We start from the raw sequence: 19595 nt of genomic DNA on the forward strand, positions 1-19595 counted from the left end.
TGAAATTGCAAATTATTCTTAAGGAACTAAACATAAGGTATCCTATGTGTGATTTCGGAATTATAAGAGTGTAAGGACAGATCTACCCAGTAAGGCACTTGTAAAAGCAGGCCCATGTGGTGCACTGAAAAACCGGGCGACATACTAGCACTTTAGAAAACATTTAACTGAATACATTTCACAGCTGAATGTTATAACAGACGTTTCCAAGATGCTAATAGAAGCATTGGAAGAGGATGTTACAGTCGTCTACTGTAATGCCATTGCTGGTAAGCATTGAATGAGAGTGAAAATGCTGCTGATACTGACACTTCGCTATCATGCAGCTAGCTAGCAAGCAACTATGCTAGTTAACTACCGGTATATCAGAGAACAGCTAACGTTAGCTAGCTATCTCATACTAGTATGAAGTGTTATTTAATTCCTATTGTTAATATAATCATTGCAACTAGCTAGCTAACGTTACTATCTATGAAAATTGTTACGCTAATTAGCTAAATGACTAAGGAGAGAGACATAATTGATGTTGTGCATGTGTTTGCAGTTGCTGAATCTTAGTTTTGAAAAAAGGCATCTGCTGCACAGATTTGTTCATATAATTTAAGGGCACATTTACTGTAGCCCACATAGCTAGCTATAACACTTACCATGGCAATTAATGGGTTAATTTGTGGATATGTGTGTGTATAGATATATCCTTTTTTTGTGACAACACTCAACTTATTAAAGGATATTTGACAGTCCTAGCCTACACTGACTCATACAAAATGTATGTTTTGTGCACAAGGGAATTGTAGTTGTTAGATTGGTCAATAAATACTGCTGATTTAGAAGGTTCTCTGTATCTTTCAGGGTTTTGGGATAGATATTGACGTGTTTGGTACTTACCTCTCAACATTGATAGGTTGCAGAATGTTATTCTCAGAGAGAGAGAATGCAGCCAGATGGAGGGGGTAATGGTTGCCCTCCTCTCTCTCTCTCCCCCTCCCTCAGCCTCAGTGCAGATCGAGGTGGAACCTGTTGGTCGGTGGTTCGAGGCCTTTCTGAAGAGGAGGAACAGGAATGTATCGGCCTCTTTCCAGGAGCTTGAGGAAGAGGAGGAGCTGTCTGAGGAATCCGAGGATGAAGAGCTGCAGCTGGAGGATTTCCCCCTGCTGAGAACACTGGACCCCAAAGACTGGAAGGTAGTCAGGGGTGTATTCATTCCGCCGATTCTGTTGAAAAACATTTCTTAAATGGAAGCAAATTAAATGGGGATAAACATACCTGAGTCTGTCCAAAATAAACTCTCATTTGCAACTGTTGGACTAATGATTACACCCTAGATCATCTAGCTGCAGGCAAGAAGTGTGCAAGGCGGTATTGAATGTGTACTCAAATTTTTCTCTTGACCTGTTGTAGCAACCTCATGATGGGTATGGGGAAAATTGTTGTATTATGTAGTAGCCCAAACCTATCGATGTTATATTGAGCTGGGTGAATGGAATGTGAATGACACTCATCCAATATGCTGTAATAGAAATAAGGCCATGCTCATAAAAAAATCATCCTCCCTCATCTTAAACAGCACTGACCGCCACTGAGTTAGACGTTATATCATTGGGACCTCACTTCAGAACTGTTAGGAACATTGTATTGCATTCTACTTTTGGAGTACGTAGTAAAGGATGTCTTCCCCCTTGGCGTTTCTCTTTTCAGAATCAAGATCACTATGCTGTCCTTGGACTGGCTCATATGAGGTACAAGGCAACACAGAAACAAATCAAAGCTGCCCGTGAGTATTTCCATTCGTGCTGTGGTCGTCTTCTGAACCACATTGTATTGGTTGACCATAAGGTTTCTCTTGCATTACTTCCAGAGTTCATTAGAATAGCAGCTTGTTTTACCACAGTATATTAAGTCTAATGTTTTTCAACAGACAAGGCTATGGTGTTGAAGCATCACCCTGACAAAAGGAAAGCTGCGGGAGAGCAGATTGTAGAAGGAGACGGTGACTACTTCACCTGTATAACTAAAGGTAAGGACATTGAAAAACGTTGTCTGCCTCAAGGTGTCTCAGTTAATAGGCATGGCGCCAGCCATGCCAAGGTCATGGTGGGTTCAATTCTTGCAGGGATCACATGCACATACTAAAAAAATAAGTCCCTTTGGATAAATGTCTGTTATATAGGTGTTATACCCCACAATACTCCCTCTATATACAAAAACAATGATATAGTATGAAATATAGTATTGTTTTACCAGAGGGTTACTGGCATCAATATCTTAGGTGCCACCTACTGCAATGTTCTCTTGAGCAAGAAACTTAACCCCCTAAACAGTTGGGCACTGCGGCTGCCCTCTGCTCCAGCCTCTCCAACCGAATGTGTGTATATCGGGAGGGGGTTGGATAAAAGCAGAAGACAAATGTCTACCTCTGGTGGACTAATAAAGTAGATCTTATCTCTTATCATATGAGGCTAAACATTCTGTTTCAGCTCCTACTAACAATAATATTTGTTTGTTTTTGTCTCATACCAGCTATAGAAATTCTGTCAGATCCTGTGAAGCGAAGAGCATTTGACAGTGTAGATCCTACCTTTGACAACGCTGTGCCCTCAAAGGGCGAAGGCAAAGATAACTTATTTGAGGCGTATGCTCCCGTTTTTGAGAGAAATGCCCGGTGGTCTTCCAAAAAACACGTACCCAAACTTGGAACTATGGATTCCTCTTTTGAGGAGGTGGATAATTTTTATTCTGTTTGGTAAGTAAGACCATCACTGGCCATCACCAGTGGCCATTGTGCGAAAAATCCCTTTAAGTTTAAACGTTGAACTACAAGGGAACTAGTGTCCATATCATCCATCCTTTCAAGCAAAGAATTCTGAATTTGGAACTGAATTTAGACATGCAGTGTCGCAACTTCTCATAATGATTTTATATTTCTTGTTCATTTATTTGAATTGTGAACTTCTTACGTTTCCCGTTCATAATCTCAATCAAGGTACAACTTTGACTCATGGAGAGAGTTTTCTTATTTGGATGAAGAGGAAAAGGACAAGGCAGAATGGTGAGTGATATCAGAACATGGGAAGGAGCACCGGCAACTCATGTGGAATGCCATTGTCTTTATGTACTGTAGCTGTTTTATTGTCACACAGGAGCAGTGAAATGTGTTGTTCTACATGGTCCGACGTAGTAGTACGGTGCCTCCTGGAGCAAATTAGGGTTAAGTGCCTTGCTCAAGTGCACACGGCCAGATTTTTCACCTAGTTGGCTCAGGGATTCGAACCAGGGACCTTTCGGTTACTCGCACAACGCTCTTAACCGCTAGGCTGCCTGTGTCTTCCATTCTCAGTAGTGTTTGATTGGTATGCTTTCATCTGTTGAATTCAGTCGTGATGAGAGGAGATGGATTGAAAAGCAGAATCGTGCAGCCAGAGCCACCAGGAAGAAGGAAGAGATGAATAGACTACGGACACTTGTTGGTAAGGCCCACTAGACATGCATACCTGTTCTTACATCAACAATAGAAAATGACTAACCTCAAACTGAAATACCTGGCAGATGGGTTCATGGAATGACACTGTTTGGGTGCGTTTCTGTTGAAAGACACAGCCTACAGCCTTGATCCCAGGATAAAGAGATTCAAAGAGGACGAGAAGGCCAGGAAGGAGAATGAAAAGAAGGCTAAAGTGGACGCCAAGAGGAAAGAGCAGGAGGAGAAGGAGAAGGTCAGTCAGACGCATTACAACGGCCATTTTGTTTTATTCTTGCCTCTGACCTTTGGGTTTTAGTTGCGTCCAGATTGTTTCTGCGTAGACTTCAATGCGTTTCTGACTGTGTTGGTCCAGGCTCGGCAGGCAGAGCTGGAGGCAGCACGGCTGGCCAAAGAGAAGGAGGAAGAGGAGGCCAAACTGGTCGCCCAGCAGGCCAAGAAGGAGAAGGAGATCCAAAAGAAGGCCATCAAGAAAGAGAGGCAGAAACTCCGGACAACTTGCAAGGTGCTGCTTGCATGGGGTGTCCTCTCTTCAGGGAATTCATTAACATTCGCTGATTTGTGGGAAAGATTGTAATGCTGGTTAAGTTACCCAACTCATCTTAGTATTTTCCTGTCCTCATGTCTGTGTTTTGTTTTCCCCTGAAGAACTGGAATTACTTTGGTGACAATGAATCTGACAGTGTGAAAATGATGGAAGATGTGGAGAAACTTTGTGACCGTTTGGAGCTTGTAAGGTAAAGGATTGAAATTGCCTTAGTGGTAATACTTCATACAAGTCTGGAGTTTGACTCAATACGGTTGAAATCTTTTTTTTTTTTTTGTTCAGTCTGCAATCCCTGAATGAGGCATTGGCATCGGGTTCAAAGGAGGAGGCCAAGGTAGCGGTGGAGAAGCAGGTATAGACAGCACCACTGCACCGCATGATGACTGGGTGTAAATATGGTACACGGCTAACCTCTGTACTACTGACATTGTTTTGTGTGTATGTGTATGCACAGGTGCAGGAGGTGAATGCCCAGCTGCAGAAGGAGAAGGATGCGGAGGTGCAGGCCAGGCAAGCTGTCCGCACTGCTGTACAGGCCAGCGGAGGAGGCGGGGGCGGAGGAAAGGGCTGGAACGAGGAAGAGCTCCCGCTGCTCATCAAAGCAGTCAACCTGTTTCCTGCTGGAACCAACGCCAGGTACCCTCCCAGGGCTGCGTTCAACAGGGCACAACGTTGAAATAGAAATATGTAGAACAAACATGCCAAAAAATGTGTGTATGTAACGAGCATGCCTCTCACATGTAGAATAAGGAATTCGCTCTAGTCATGACATTTTCTGTATTTACATGTTTTATTGATACTGCTCATGAGGAAACGACAGTAGTAGAGACATACATTTAAACAATGGTACAATTTGAGGCTATAAATGGTAAAAGTTCCATTTTCATGAGATTTCTATCTGCAACGTTGGCCTAATGAATTTGGCTGTGTTCTGTTCAGGAAGCGGAAAATTCCACTGCTGGTGTAGAAGGCCTTGCAGCTTTCATGCTTTTACTTTAAGTGATTCATCTTTTGTTCTTTCTATCCTGTAGATGGGAAGTCATTGCCAACTACATGAACTTGCACTCCACCAGTGGCATCAAAAGGACAGCCAAAGATGTCATCAACAAAGCCAAGAACTTACAAAAGCTTGGTGAGCAACTGTCATGTCACCAGAGTCATTGTCCGAGTAATTCTCTGCAAAACAATACTTTTGAGACTATTTATTGCCACTTTTTCAGAACCCGGGCAGAAAGATGAGATTAACAAGAAGGCCTTTGAGAAGTTCAACAAAGAGCATGCAGCTGTGCCACAGACAGTGGACAACGCAGTGCCCTCTGAGAGATTTGACGGTGAGTGGTGATCAGTAGTTAATTTTTTCTTGCACAAAAGCCCATTGGATCCCATTGGATTTATACCCATGACTGAAGAGGGGGGGGGGGCACGATAGTGTGACTATGGGTTCTTTCTGGACATGTTTCAGTGTTAGCCACTCACTGTCCTCCTTTTTAAATTCTTGCTGCTTCAGGTGCTGAAGCCAACACTGCATCCTGGACCACTGAGGAGCAGAAGCTGCTTGAGCAGGCCTTGAAGACCTACCCAGTCAGCACCCCAGAGAGGTGGGAGAAGATCGCTGCCGCTGTGCCCGGACGCACCAAGAAGGACTGTATGAAGAGATATAAGGTAAGCTGGGCCTTGTTACGGTTGGTGCTTCTGTGTGGTTTCAATCCCTGTTTGGTAAAATGTAGAGAACAGTGTAAGTGACAAACATGTAGAAGCCGCAGCATACTAAGGCCGGGAGACAGTCTGATGGCGTTTAGTCTGCTATGCACCTTTTTAAAGGCAATGTTTCCACGTTTGCGGAGACCGAATTCACGGTAAATGCTGCATAGTGCATATGGTGATTCAATCGGAAATGAACTTTTTAAATGTTGATCGCTCTATAACACAGATCTACCGCTGATCGGATTGAATCCCCACCTAAAGCTAGTTCTTCTCTTTCCAATACAGGAACTGGTGGAGATGGTCAAAGCCAAGAAGGCCGCCCAGGAACAAGTTGGTGGTAAAAGCAAAAAATGACGAGTCAAACAAATTGCCCTATGTTCTTCTTTTAACGTTATTGTGTTGGTCTTTATTTTATAATAAAATTAGAAGAAAAACCACAACTTAAACTCTGTTTGTAAAAGTTGATATGTTTATATACTGTACAGTTGGCTGCTTGCTGTTATTACCTTTCCTAAGTCTCTAAAGACAGCGCCAATTCTCAGGTTCTCATCCAGTACATCCCACTGCGAATTCGGTTGTAGTCTGGGAGCTGCTCAATTGGTCCTGAAACAAGAGAGAAATGTACTGAATTGTCTTTATACCACAACAGTTTTGTCACAACCATGAACAGTTCAATTCCACTGTTCTGACCTAGCAGCACAGCAGACTTGGTATAGTCATGACTGAGTGCAATATTGTATGTATTGTTGCGGCAACTTAAATGAAAATAATGTGTATATTTATAGCTGAAATTGCATAACTCTTTGTTTGACAGCCCCTAATGGCCTTATGATTTGGAAGGGGGGGGGGGGGGGGGAAATGCCAGTAAACAGAATTAATTAGAATCTCGTCTTGATGTCAATAACAATAAAAATCACAACGTACCGACTGCTGCGATGGCAGGCGATTTGTCATAGATGTATTTTGTACACACGTCCTTGATGGTCTTTGCATCTATGGCCTTCGAGGGACATATATAAAACATTTAAAAATAAAGACACTGCAATAATTTCCCAATACAGTAAACAAGTGTCTTTGCTATGTTAATCACAGCTTACATTATTTGGTGTTAAACATTACTTGAATTTACTCACATCAATTCTGGCCTCCAGTTCATGCAGAGGGATCCTACGGCTGTAACAAAGCATCTGTCTGCCGATGTCCTCACAGATGGGGGTGGATCCTAGAAAAAAGGTCAATTTGATTTTACACAAGGGAATTTATTAATATCATCATTGGCAGGGTTTGAATTACAGGGGAGGCTGGTTAAAAACCTCCATAAGAATTGAAATGTCAATGTGCCCGCAGTTAAATGGTGGGTACCCCCAAAAGTCCATTGGTAATTCAAACCCTGATCATTGGTGTATCACGTGGCCTTACCGTCAAGATGCAAAAGCATGTTTGTCTTGAGGAGGTTCTTGGCTCTCGCAACTTCGCTCTCAGTGACGCTAGTGCAGAGTGACATCCTGAGGTAAACAAAAGTAAATGTCAGTCAAATTTACTGGACTGAAGTCACAGTATGAACTGAGTGGCAACCCCCTTTTCACACCATCGTGCCGACCCAAATTGTGCTGGGTCAGATTTTTTCACATTGTCCTTTTCAGCTCTGTTCCAGCGACTATGGTGGATGCATAACCAGGCCAGCTTGGTTTGACTGCTTGGTCAGGTGACCGCTGGGCTTAGTCAGTGCTCACCATTCCAGCTGTGTGAAGTGCATCATCTCGTTGATGGTGCCAGGCTCACACACCATGTAGAGTCCCCACAGGCCTGTGTCGGTGTAACAGGTGTTGAAAGACTGGAAGCTGTGGCACAGGTTGCCCTGGCATGCCATCTGCGCCAGCTTGCTGGAGAGATTCTGGCAAAGGTCAATACACATTGTAAGAGGAGGAATCGACCTGGAAGGAGTCCCGATGCCTGGGAACATGAATGGGAACTTAACTTACCACACCTCCACCAAAGGAGCGGTCCCAGTTGCCGATGAGTGTGTTTGCCACCATAAGGGGAATGGTATCGGGGTGCGACCAGCCCACTGCTTCCACAGCAATGACAATGTGTGCCAGGGGCATCTTGTCGTCACGAACCCGGATCTAACCAACAATGAAATAAATTGGCCAATTTACTAACAATGAAATAAATTGGCCAATATACTAGGGGAAATTCCACAAACAAAAACCAACTATTGCAAAGTTAAACAAAACTTTATGCACAAAGACTACTTTGAACATTTTCCAGAAACACTTGAACAGTTCAAATGCAAAGTTTGGTAAGAGAATGACAGTTTGTGCCATTTGCTGTCATTCTGTTACCAAACTTAGCATCTTCACTGATCAAGTAAATGGAAAAAGTAGTCCTTGTGCATAGTTGTTTGACATACATTTTAGAGTGAAATCTGGAGTCACTCTTACCATGGCATTGCCCACAGGGAGCAAGTTTGTGCACTTTGCCTCTGTTGAAGATAAACAATAAGGGCCCTTAAATCTCACCTCACTTCCTGTAAAATCACATTGTGGGAAGGTTGGCGCCTCTCCCTTGTATCTTGCAGGAAGATTCCCAAAGTGGTACTTGGCCAAATCTATCAATTCATTGTGTGAAACCCCTGATTGAAAGACAATGTTAGCACAAAATATCTTCCATGGATTCTATTTCTTTATGACATCAGTGTGCATCGTGTGATTTTGACCAATTGTGAGCAGGCATTGCCTACTAATTGTCTAATGGTTTGATGTCATTGGAAACACTTATCTTTATTACTACAAAACATAAACACACCATTTTCACATATGTTGATGTTGGGGTGGTGCTGGAGAGGATATGAAGTAGAATATTTTTTACATTTTCCTTTTAAGACGAGTCGAAGAACCTACCTCCAGCAGCAGCCAACACTATTCTCGGTCCTTTGTAGTGAGTAGTGATGTATTCAACAAGGTCTCCTCTGTTTATTGTTCTATAAACACAGACAGCAGAAATGTCACTGAATATCCCCTGTAGTTTCTATGAAGCAAACTGGTCTGAGATGACAGGAATGACCAAGTCTAGGGGTGTATCATTCAGTAGTGAGCAATTCAGAACATTGCAGATAGAAATAGGATGCCCTGTTCAGTATGACAGACAATCATACCTGTTCTGCACAGTACATTTCTATGTTAACATTCTGTAAAATTGTCATCTAAGCTGGGTTGTGTTCATTAGGCACTAAAAGGAAGAAAACTGACAATCCGAGAGGGAATAGGCTTCCTGGCCCAATAAGGAATGCAGATTTTTGTTTTCAGTTGCAAAACATTTCCCATTTTGTGCCGTAATGAACCCAGGCCCAACTGAGGCAGGTGAGATCAAGAGTCCTACTTGATGTTCTCCGTAGGGCCCAGGATGGTTCTGCCCAGCGCTGTGGCTTGATAAGCTGTGGCGTGGAGGTAGTCAAACACAACTTCCTGCAGGTTGGTCTCCACTTCCTGCATCTCTCGGAGGATGACCCCTCGCTCTCGCTCGATCTCCGCTCCCCCCAATGTGCTGTTCTGGATGATGTCAGCCAGGATCTCTACCGCTGGAGGACAAGGGAGGGGGAGCGTTATAAACTGTAACACCACCACACCAAAGATTCTTAATTTCTTAAAGCAGAATGTCCACTATCCATCTGTGGCCACACACAGTTCAGTGACAAGACAGTGGAGCAAATCTCTATACAGTCAGTCGTCATACCTCTGGGAAGGTCCTTTGTGAATGCTTTGGCGTAATACACAGTCTGCTCCCTCGATGTGTAAGCGTTCAGGTGGGCCCCCATATTTTCAATCTCCAGCTCCAGGTCAAGCTGTGAGCGCTTCCTTGTACCCTGCCAGACACACATCACAGATGAACAGACATGTCAAATGGTATCAAAGTTGGTAATGGAACATTGGTTGCAATTTGCAGTGGATATAGCGCTTGTCATCTAACCTTGAAGGCCATGTGTTCCAAGAAATGAGCAGTACCATTGTTCCTCTCATTCTCATAACGACTCCCTGCATCTATCCAGAGACCAACCTGCAAGGCACCAATTCATCACATCGGACTTCAGCACACTACTACATAGTTTGACAGATTGTACTTAATAGTGGGAGGGTCTCTGCTACTCACTGTGCACGTCGAAAGACCGGAATCCTCGGATGCAACACGTAGTCCATTTTCTAAGGTGGTAACCTTGGTTTCAGGGACATTTAACATCACTTGGTTGGCGGCCTGCGTAGCCAATAGTCTGTGTGATCCAACTATGGACTGCAACGAGGGAGGGAGGGAGGGGAGTGGGGGAGAGAGAAGGTGAATAGTACTAGCTACTAACGTTACTAGCTAGCTACACGAGAACGTTGATAGCATTTGCACGTTTTACTTGTCATTGTCAGCCGGGCTGGGCATTACAGCTTATTCTAGTCTACACTATGAAAAAAATATGTAGGTAATACTACTGGTTTGAAGTAAGTTGTATGATCATTTCGCACGCAGTGTCAATTATCACTCAATTATTCTACCTTCATCTAACGTTAAGGCTTCAGGACCTGCCGAACACAGGCAATGCTGCCTGGATATCCCTCTTATTTAGCTAGTTAGCTAAGTCTCTGCTTATTGATAATTCTACCAAGGTTTACCTGCTAAAATTGTCACCCTTCTGGATATCGACACTTACCCTGGTTAAGACATTATTCTTCAATACATTTCTTTTTACAAGATATCTCCCAGCGGAGGTAAGGCGCTGTAAGGACGTCGCCATGTTGATTATTTGTGACATGGCTATTGCGCAAGTGCGATTATTTAGTGAGCTGACATAATGAGCATGTAACACGCCCACCGGCATTTGCCATGTCATTATGATTAGTAAAATGTCATATTCATAAATATACATTTACAAATGTAGCTATAATTGCAAATGTATGAATAGAAAACAATTGTTTACCATCTTTATGAATGAAATTGTACAATACTTGAAAACAATTTCCTCCTCTAGTAATACAAAAGCTGTTAAGACTGTGAATGAAAGTAACTTTTTCAAAGGTTGTTGTTTGAATGTACTTTATTATTATAATGTTTTACCATTCTCTCCCCTGGTGGTTCTGTTTAAAAATATATATACACTAATTGTTTATTTAGTCGGTCTATTTCCTGTGTGCTTGAAATGGGTTAATAAAAAAACAAGTTCAAATAATATAGCTGCGAGCAGCAATGAACGGGGTTCACAGGATGACAGAAAGGATACACGATCAGTTAGATAACAAAGCAAGCACTCTATCATGTAGGAACTATCTTCCTTTATGTGCAATCAGTGAAAGCATTACCATGTTTATCTCTCAATACCACAAGGATGATGCAAGTGAAGTTTAGTCTCATGCTGTAGGTTGGTTATCTTTGAATGCAGGTAATCATTCTTAAAGTCATTACTTAATGTATTGAGTTTATATGTAGTGTACCTATGCTGGGGTGAATTTGACTAATGGTTAATGTTAAGATTTGTAAAATATTTTCAGCGTTAGTGTATTGGTATCTTGTGGTCTTCTTTGAATTCTAGGACTTATTTTGTTCCAAATATGGTTTAAATATGATTTGTGGTTTTAGAATTGTTTTTTAAAACTGTTTTGTTCTCTGACTCCTTGTGCATCCCTTTGAGCATGTCCATCGAGTAGTTACTTGTGTTATGGTGTGAATTTGGTAAGATTTAGGAATTGTATTGATTGTAATGCGCAAACTGGAATACACTACAGGTAAGTGCGTACACCATTAGTTAATGCAATTCATTAGAGTCTATATACCAAATCTGAAGTCAATCTGTTCATGAGAAGATTTTTAAAGTATTTTTTATCATTAGCATATATGGTACTATAGGTCATTGTGTAGTGGATTTACAAAGGATTTAAATGGACACATAAAATCTGATTTTCTGATTTATCAATTACTCAGCCATCTCTTAACCATTCCCTTACTTTAAACTAGGTTAAGAGATGTACCATGGGCCTACATACCAAATATGGTGTTATTTGTACAAATCTATTCTGACGGACATTATGGGCCCTTGATTTCAGCATGAGGAAAGACACCTACATTCAAAGTTTCACGTCTCTAAGTCAAACGGGGCGATGGATATGAGGGTTTAAGTGAGACTGCTTATAACAGTGCTACCTATAGGCTAATCGGTGTCATTCTTTTTTTAAACAAGTTACTCATGGCCTCTAGTTTCTGTCTGCCAAATTAGAAAAAAAGTTACCAGTCTATGCTTGAGTTTTTTGTCAACAACAACAACATTCAGAGAATAACAATAGGATCACAGCTTACATTTGAGTAATTTAGCAGACGCTCTTACCCAGACCAACTAGGGTTAAGTGCCTTGCTCAAGGGCACATTGACAGAATTTTCATCTAGTTGCCTCAGGGATTCGAACCAGCAACCTTTCGGTTATTGGCACAACATTCTTAACCGCTAGGCTACCTGCTGCTGTGAACCCCTACAAAAAAGTGTCTTTGCCCATACTTTGAAGCTAATACAACAGGTGGAAAACCCAAAACCCCACTTAAAAGCGCATATATGGGGGAAAACATATATGTCTAGAATTTAAAACAGCATGTCGACCGAATTGGCTGGACTCTAGTAGTGCCTTTCTGTTTATATTATGCCCAGTGCCTTTCTGTGGCGTGTCCTGAACTTACTACTGATGTCCAGTAGATGGCAGCCTGATCAAACCCCAGTACCTTTGCAGATTTGTAATAGCACTACAGAGTTTTTTGTGCATAAAATTATTAGATGTAATGTCTGAAATATTGCTTCATGAGGTCGTGTTGGGCGTGTTTCTCAATGCCTTGCATCTCCTGACTCTGCCATTATAGTTAATACATTTTTTGGGGGGTATTTTCATCAACTGATGTCCCTGTTTTTAAATGTAGCCTATTATTGTTGGAGAAAAAGTAGGCTGATGCTGGTTACTGGGATCTGGTTGAATCCTAGCCTTATGTCCCCCTTGTAGTTCAAGGTAGGCTAAAGTGTGACCCGCTTTTTCTTGGGTAGACCTAGTTTAATGGAATATTGTGTACAGTTGTTGCTGTATTCATTGCTGTAAATCAGAAAATGGGACACATTTGACACACAACTTTGTCCTTTATGTCTATAGTATTAGAATTGTGGCGGCATTATTCAACATAGTATCTCCTGTTGGTCAGAAGGGGTTAAATTCAGGACAACAGATCCTTGTTACAGTTTTGAGAATTTATTCCCTACATACAGAGAAATCAAACAGTGAAACCACCATTTCATGTAGCATTTGCCTCTCAAATGAGGGTCTTACTAAAGCAAAACTGAAGGGACGATTCTTTGTAAAGTAATATTCCCCTGCTAAAAGATGGTATTTTAAGTCTTGTATTGCATTCGGCTGCTTCGGGCTAGAATAAAAGGCATTTGTCTACACTGTATCGCCTTGGAAATAATCATTATCTCGGTACATGGCTCCCACATGAAAGTGCCTGCTTTCAGTCAGACAGCAACTTTGATATTCCCACCAGTAATGGCTGTGCAATATTTGCTGTGGGATGTTTCTCTTATAATGAGCCGCCTCTGCTTCCATAACTGTAGCAATTAGACAAATGTAGGTAAAATACATTTGATCTGTTTTTCTGCACCTAAGTACACATCCATACTTTTGCTGTAATGATACTGTATCTTTGTCACGTTCGTTGTATAAAGGATCGGACCAAGGTGCAGCGTGGTATGCGTACATGTTTAATTTATTAAATAAACGCTTGACAAAATAACAAAAGCAACTGAACGTGAAGTTCTAAAGGCTAACAGCACAAGCCGAAACAGAATCCCACAACAACATAGGTAGGCAAAATGGCTGCCTAAGTATGATCCCCAATCAGAGACAATGATCGACAGTTGCCTCTGATTGGGAACCACACCCATCCAACATAGAAATAGATAATCTAGTTTATCTAGCATTCACACCCTGACCAAACTAACTAGAGAAATAACAGGGCTCCCTGGAGAGGGGTTGACGTCTGTGGCTCTGGCTCGGACCCCAGTGGAGCGGATGGCTCCGGCATGGGGTAGAGTAGACGACTGGACCCGGACTGGGCACCGGTGAAGTGGACTGCCCCGGCTCTGGTAGGGAGCAGATAACCGGAGCTGGACTAGGCACCGGTGGAGCGGACTGCTCTGGCACTGGAGTGGAGCCGCTGACCGGATCTGAACCCCGGTGAAGCGGACTGCTCTGGCACTGGAGTGGAGCAGATAACCGGAGCTGGACTAGGCACCGGTGGAGCGGACTGCTCTGGCACTGGAGTGAAGCAGCTGACCGGAGCTGGACTAGGCACCGGTACGGGGCGTACCGGGCTGGCGACACGCACCACTAGTTTAGTGCGAGGAGCAGGCACGGGCCGTACAGGACTGGAGACACGCACCACTGGTTTGGTGCGAGGAGCAGGCACGGGCCGTACCGGTCTGTGAAGGCGCACTGGCGGCACAGTGCATAAAGCCAGCGCAAAGCCTGGTGCCTGCACGGTCACATGCTCCTCAAAGCGAGTGCGGGGAGTTGGCTTTATTGGGGCTGCCTCTTGTGCTTCCTTCGCGGTCGGCACCGTCGGCGTCGCCATTGTTTAATTTATTAAATAAACACTTGACAAAATAACAAAAGCAACTGAACGTGAAGTTCTAAAGGCTAACAGCAACAAGCCGAAACTGAAACAGAAACAAGATCCCTCCACATAGGTAGGCAAAATGGCTGCCTAAGTATGATCCCCAATCAGAGACAACGATCGACAGCTGCCTCTGATTGAGAACCACACCCGGCCAACAAAGAAATACATAAACTAGATTATCTAGCATTCACACACTGACCAAACTAACTAGAGAAATAACAGGGCTCTCAAGGTCAGGGCGTGACAATCTTAATATAATTACTTGAATATTTACTTTTGAATTCATATGTGACTGTAGTAGAATAGCAATCCTGAGTTATGTATATAGGCTATTTCAAATCAACATTGGTATATGGACGATACTGAGGAAGTTTGAGGTATATGGAGTTGAGAGAAATTCTGTCTTCTCGGTCTCAGGATGACTCTGGTCTCAGGACCTCTTTGTCTGTCACTTGGCAACAATCTTGTTGCTTGGATACAACATGCTGTGCCTTATTTTCATGAGATCAAATAGGCTGGAGTTGAAAGACTTCTAGGCTAGAACAGGAGGCGGTGTTGTGTTGCATATGATGTGAATGTTTTTGAGGTTATCATGCAGTCCTTTGTCCTTTGTGATGCATGGTCCATCCTGTGGCTAGAAACTCCCGTGGCCATGACAGAGGTCAATCTGTAATACGGCGAATTGAGCAAACAAGGCATTTGTGGTGAGTGCATAGATGCCGGCATTTTTAATTTTTTTTAATTTGTACCCCTTTTTTCTCTCCAATTTTCTTTATATCCAATTGGTAGTTACAGTCTTGTCCCATCGCTGCAACTCCCATTCTGAGAGGAAAAGGTCGAGAGCCATGCGTCCTCTGAAACACGACCCTGCCAAGCTGCACTGCTTCTTGACACACTGCTCGCTTAACCCAGAAGCTGGAATCGAACCCAGATCTGTAGTGACGCCTCTAGCACTACGATGCAGTGCCATAGACCGCTGTGCCACTCGGGGGGCCGATGCCGCCATCTTTATGCATGTCCGCTATTGATCAATATCGACCATGTAAAAAAAGAATGGTATTGCTTAGCTGAATAAATAACATATTGTTATTTTTTATTTATTTTTTATTTATTTTCTTATGTTAAAGGAGAGTTTCTGTAAAACCTGTGAATTTTGGGACAGTTACCGGAATTTTGCAACCCTATGTATGGGCAGTCTAGGGTCCTGATAAAATAATTACGGGGAAGATGGTCAACAGGAATAAGTAAGGGAAGATGGCCAACAGGAATAAGTCAGGGAAGATGGTCAACAGGAATAAGTCAGGGAAGATGGTCAACAGGAATAAGTCAGGGAAGCTGGTCAACAGGAATAAGTCAGGGAAGATGGTCAACAGGAATAAGTCAGGGAAGATGGTCAACAGGAATGAGAACACTTAATTACATCACATTAGCCATGTTTAAACCATCCCTTGCTAGTTTTTAGAAAAATAAATTCCAGTCTGGCCCCATTTTCTTTAAATAGCCTGCTATTTTAAGGTTGGCTTCACTTGCATGGGGTTTCCTGGATTTGCTTATCAGTCCTACCCAGATATACATGAGTTTTCGCCCATGGGTCTTTCAATACTGACATCACAGGCTTCCCGAGGCTCTGAGGCATATTGGCATCTCTCATGAGTTCCTATACCAAATTATAGGGGATATATATCCCATTTTGCCATATTGTCATCACGTTGAAAGCAGTGTGTCCTTAGGCCTACGCTAAATTTGACTGAGTAGGAGGATTGTGGAAGCAAGTGGAAAAATACTAAGCCAACAGAGAGACACGGTAATTGAAGGAAATTAATACATTTACAGCTACTTATAATTAGTGCATTCATCTTAAGATAGCTAGGTGAGACAACAACCCATCGCAGTCGTAGCATGTACATTTTCCCTCAACAAAGTACTTCCGTCGGGGGCGCCGTAAGTGTTATTTAAGATAGAGGTAGCGTTTCAGACGTTTTCGAAAGATGGGCAGGGACTCCGCTGGGGGAAGCTTGTTCCACCATTGGGGTGCCAGGACAGAGAAGAGCTTTGACTTGACTGAGTGGGAGCAGGGGTGGGAGGGCCAAGAGACCAGAGGTGGCGGAACAGAGTGCTCGGGTTGGGATGTAGGGTTTGAGCATAGCCTGAAGGTAAGGAGGTGCAATTCCCCTTGTTGCTCCGTAGGCAAGCACCAGGGTCTTGAAGATGATGCAAGTTTAGACTGGAAGCCAGTGGAGTGTGCGGAGGAGCGGGGTGACATGGGAGAAGTTAGGAAGGTTGAACACCAGGCGGGCTGCAGCATTCTGGATAAGTTGCATGGGTTTGATGGCACAAGCGGGGAGCCCAACCAACAGAGAGTTGCAGTAGTCTAGACGGGAGATAAGTGCCTTGATTAGGACCTGCGCTGCTTCCTGTGTGAGGTAGGGTCGTACTCTACGGATGTTGTAGAGCATGAACCTGGAGGAGCGAGTAGCTGCTTTGATGTTTGCAGAAAACAACAGGCTGTTGTTCAGGGTCACGCCAAGGTTCTTTGCACTCTGGGAGGAGGACACTGTGGAGTTGTCAACTGTGATGGAGAGGTCTTGACTTTATCATGCTCAATCATTTGTTTGTGGTTGTAATGTGTGTTGACATTAGATGACATTGATACCTAGTTAATACGGAGATGGAAAAAATATGGATAATTCATGACACTAATTGTGAAGTATCGCAGTTTTATCCTCTTCCCAGTCATGAGGTGGCATGCGTGTCACAGCTCCATGCCACTGCAGCAGCACCTATAGGACAACAAGAGGACAGACTCACGGTTGCTATGGCAAAATGTAAATGACGTGAGTGTGTTTGTCATGCTTCAATGACAAACACATGGTTCGAGGAAGAGACAAGTGACAGCTTAAGTCACACTGACTACACCGAGGACAAATAGAGAGATTTGCTTTGGAATTCAACAGAAGCCAAAACCTTGGGTAATGATGTACCAAAGCATACATAAGCTCTGCCAACTGTAGAGTACAGCTTCATTGAAATGCAGTGAAATACACTACAATCTGACATACAACATTAGAGTCGTATATATAGGTATGTGGGACCGATGCACCAAGTCTGAAACCAACAGGACCCTGAATAGCTTCTACGCCCAAGCCATAAGACTTCTAAATGGCTAATTAAATAGTTAACCAATAGCTACCCGGACTATCGAGGCAAGCAACACTGAACCATGCATGAGAGCATAAACTTTTCCGGACGAACTGTATGATCACGTTCTCCGTAGCCGATGTGAGTCTTTAGACTTTTAAACAGGTTAACATTCACAAGGCCGCATGGCCAGACAGATTACCAGAACACGTACTCAGAGCATGCGCCAACCAGCTGGCAAGTGTCTTCACTGACATTTTCAACCTCTCCCTGACCCATTCTGTAATATCCACATGTTTCAAGTAGACCACCATAGTCCCCGTGCCCAAGAACGCCAAGGTAACCTGTCTAAATGACTATCGCCCCATAGCACTCACATCTGTAGCCATGAAATACTTTGAAAGGCTGGTCATGGCTCACATTAACACCATCATCCCAGACACCCTAGACCCACTTCCATTTGCATACCTCCCCAACAGATCCACAGATGATGCAATCACTATTGCACTCCACACTGCCCTTTCCCACCTGGACAAAAGGAACACCTATGTGAGAATGCTGTTCATTGACTATAGCTGAGCGTTCAACACCATAGTACCCTCCAAGCTCATCACTAAGCTAAGGACCCTGGGATTAAACACCTCCCTCTGCAATTTGATACTGGACTTTCTGACGGCTGACCCCAGGTGGTGAGGGTAGGCAACAACACATCCGCCACACTGACCCTCAACACGGGGGCCCCTCACTCCTGTATTCCCTGTTCACCCACGACTGCATGGCTGCACATGACTCCAACACCATCATTAAGTTTGCTGATGACACAACGGTGGTAGGCCTGATCACCAAGACGATGAGACAGCCTACAGGGAGGAGGTCAGAGACCTGTCAGTTTGGTGCCAGGACAACAACCTCTCCCTTAACGTCAGCAAGAAAAAGGAACTGATCGTGGACTACAGGAAATGGAGGGCCGAGCACGCCCCCATTCACATCGACGGGGCTGTAGTGGAGACGGTTGAGAACTTCAAATTCCTCGGTGTCCACATCACCAAGGACCTATCATGGTCCAAACACACCAAGACAGTCATGAAGAGGGCACGACAACACCTTTTCCCCCTCAGAAGACTGAAAAGGTTTGGCATGGGTCCCCAGATCCTCAAAGTTATACAGCTGCACCATTGAGAGCATCTTGACTGGCTGCATCACCGCCTGGTATGGCAACTGCTCGGCATCCGACCGCAACGCGCTACAGAGGGTAGTGAGTACGGCCCACTACATCACTGGGGCCAAGCTTCCTGCCATCCAGGACCTCTATACCAGGTGGTGTCAGAAGATGGCCCTAAAAATTGTCAAAGACTCCAGCCACCCAAGTCACTGTTCTCTCTGCTACCGCACGGCAAGTGGTACCGGAGCACCAAGTCTGGGACCAAAAGGCTCCTGAATAGCTTCTACCCCAAATCCATAAGACTGCTGAAAAGTTAATTAAATGGCTACCCAGACTTTCTGCTTTTCACCCCTACCTACATGTACATAGTACTTCAATCAATCAATCACCTAACCAAACCTACATGTACATATTACCTCAATCAATCAACCCAACTACCTCATACCCCAGTACACTGACTCGATACCTGTACTCCTTGTGTACAGCCTGTATATAGCCTCGTTATTGTTATTTTATTGTGTTATTTTGTTGTGTTACTATTTACTTTTGATCTATTTGTTAATTTTCTTACTTTTTAACTGCATTGTTGGGAAAGGGCTTGTAAGTAAGCATTTCACGGTAAAGTCTACACTTGTTGTATTTGGCGCATGTGACAAATAAAATGGTATTTGATTTGAAGCACCTCACGCATATAACAGTCCATTAATGGCTATTTGAGACTCCATAACCGGCCTCAGTGCCATGTAACTATGAGTGGCTCTGTCATGATGGATAGAGAGTAGGGTAAACGGCCACGAAATGTTATTGATATTAAACACACAAACCTGACAGAGATGAGCAGCACTGCCGCCACTTGTCATTGAAGTGATAACTGGCCAGGGTCAA

At 43.5% G+C, this 19595-nt stretch overlaps 2 protein-coding genes across 2 annotated transcripts; one reads left to right on the forward strand and one right to left on the reverse strand.

Annotated features, from left to right (window-relative positions):
- Positions 1-86: 86 nt before the first annotated feature.
- LOC311140668 (dnaJ homolog subfamily C member 2-like) lies at positions 87-6781 on the forward strand. Its single transcript, XM_084175836.1, has 16 exons — positions 87-269; positions 994-1184; positions 1699-1774; positions 1919-2017; positions 2521-2743; positions 2984-3049; positions 3376-3467; positions 3592-3713; positions 3834-3983; positions 4127-4215; positions 4308-4377; positions 4480-4661; positions 5057-5157; positions 5246-5356; positions 5533-5687; positions 6015-6781. The coding sequence occupies exons 1-16, from the start codon at positions 212-214 to the stop codon at positions 6081-6083; spliced, it is 1854 nt and encodes a 617-aa protein (XP_084031962.1). The 5' UTR covers positions 87-211; the 3' UTR covers positions 6084-6781.
- On the reverse strand, positions 4792-10556 carry LOC311140669 (mitochondrial-processing peptidase subunit beta-like). The gene is made up of 14 exons (XM_084175837.1): positions 10423-10556; positions 9879-10016; positions 9699-9785; positions 9465-9594; positions 9111-9309; positions 8633-8712; positions 8252-8364; positions 7712-7855; positions 7463-7623; positions 7149-7234; positions 6863-6951; positions 6654-6729; positions 6236-6332; positions 4792-5734 (listed from the first exon to the last, which is right to left on the reverse strand). Exons 1-13 carry the CDS (start codon positions 10522-10524, stop codon positions 6268-6270), a joined length of 1470 nt encoding a protein of 489 aa, XP_084031963.1. The 5' UTR covers positions 10525-10556; the 3' UTR covers positions 4792-5734; positions 6236-6267.
- Between the last annotated feature and the right edge of the window lie 9039 nt (positions 10557-19595).

The sequence above is a fragment of the Coregonus lavaretus genome, assembly GCF_964263955.1.
Source record: "Coregonus lavaretus genome assembly, chromosome: 13".
Classification (NCBI taxonomy): domain Eukaryota; kingdom Metazoa; phylum Chordata; class Actinopteri; order Salmoniformes; family Salmonidae; genus Coregonus; species Coregonus lavaretus.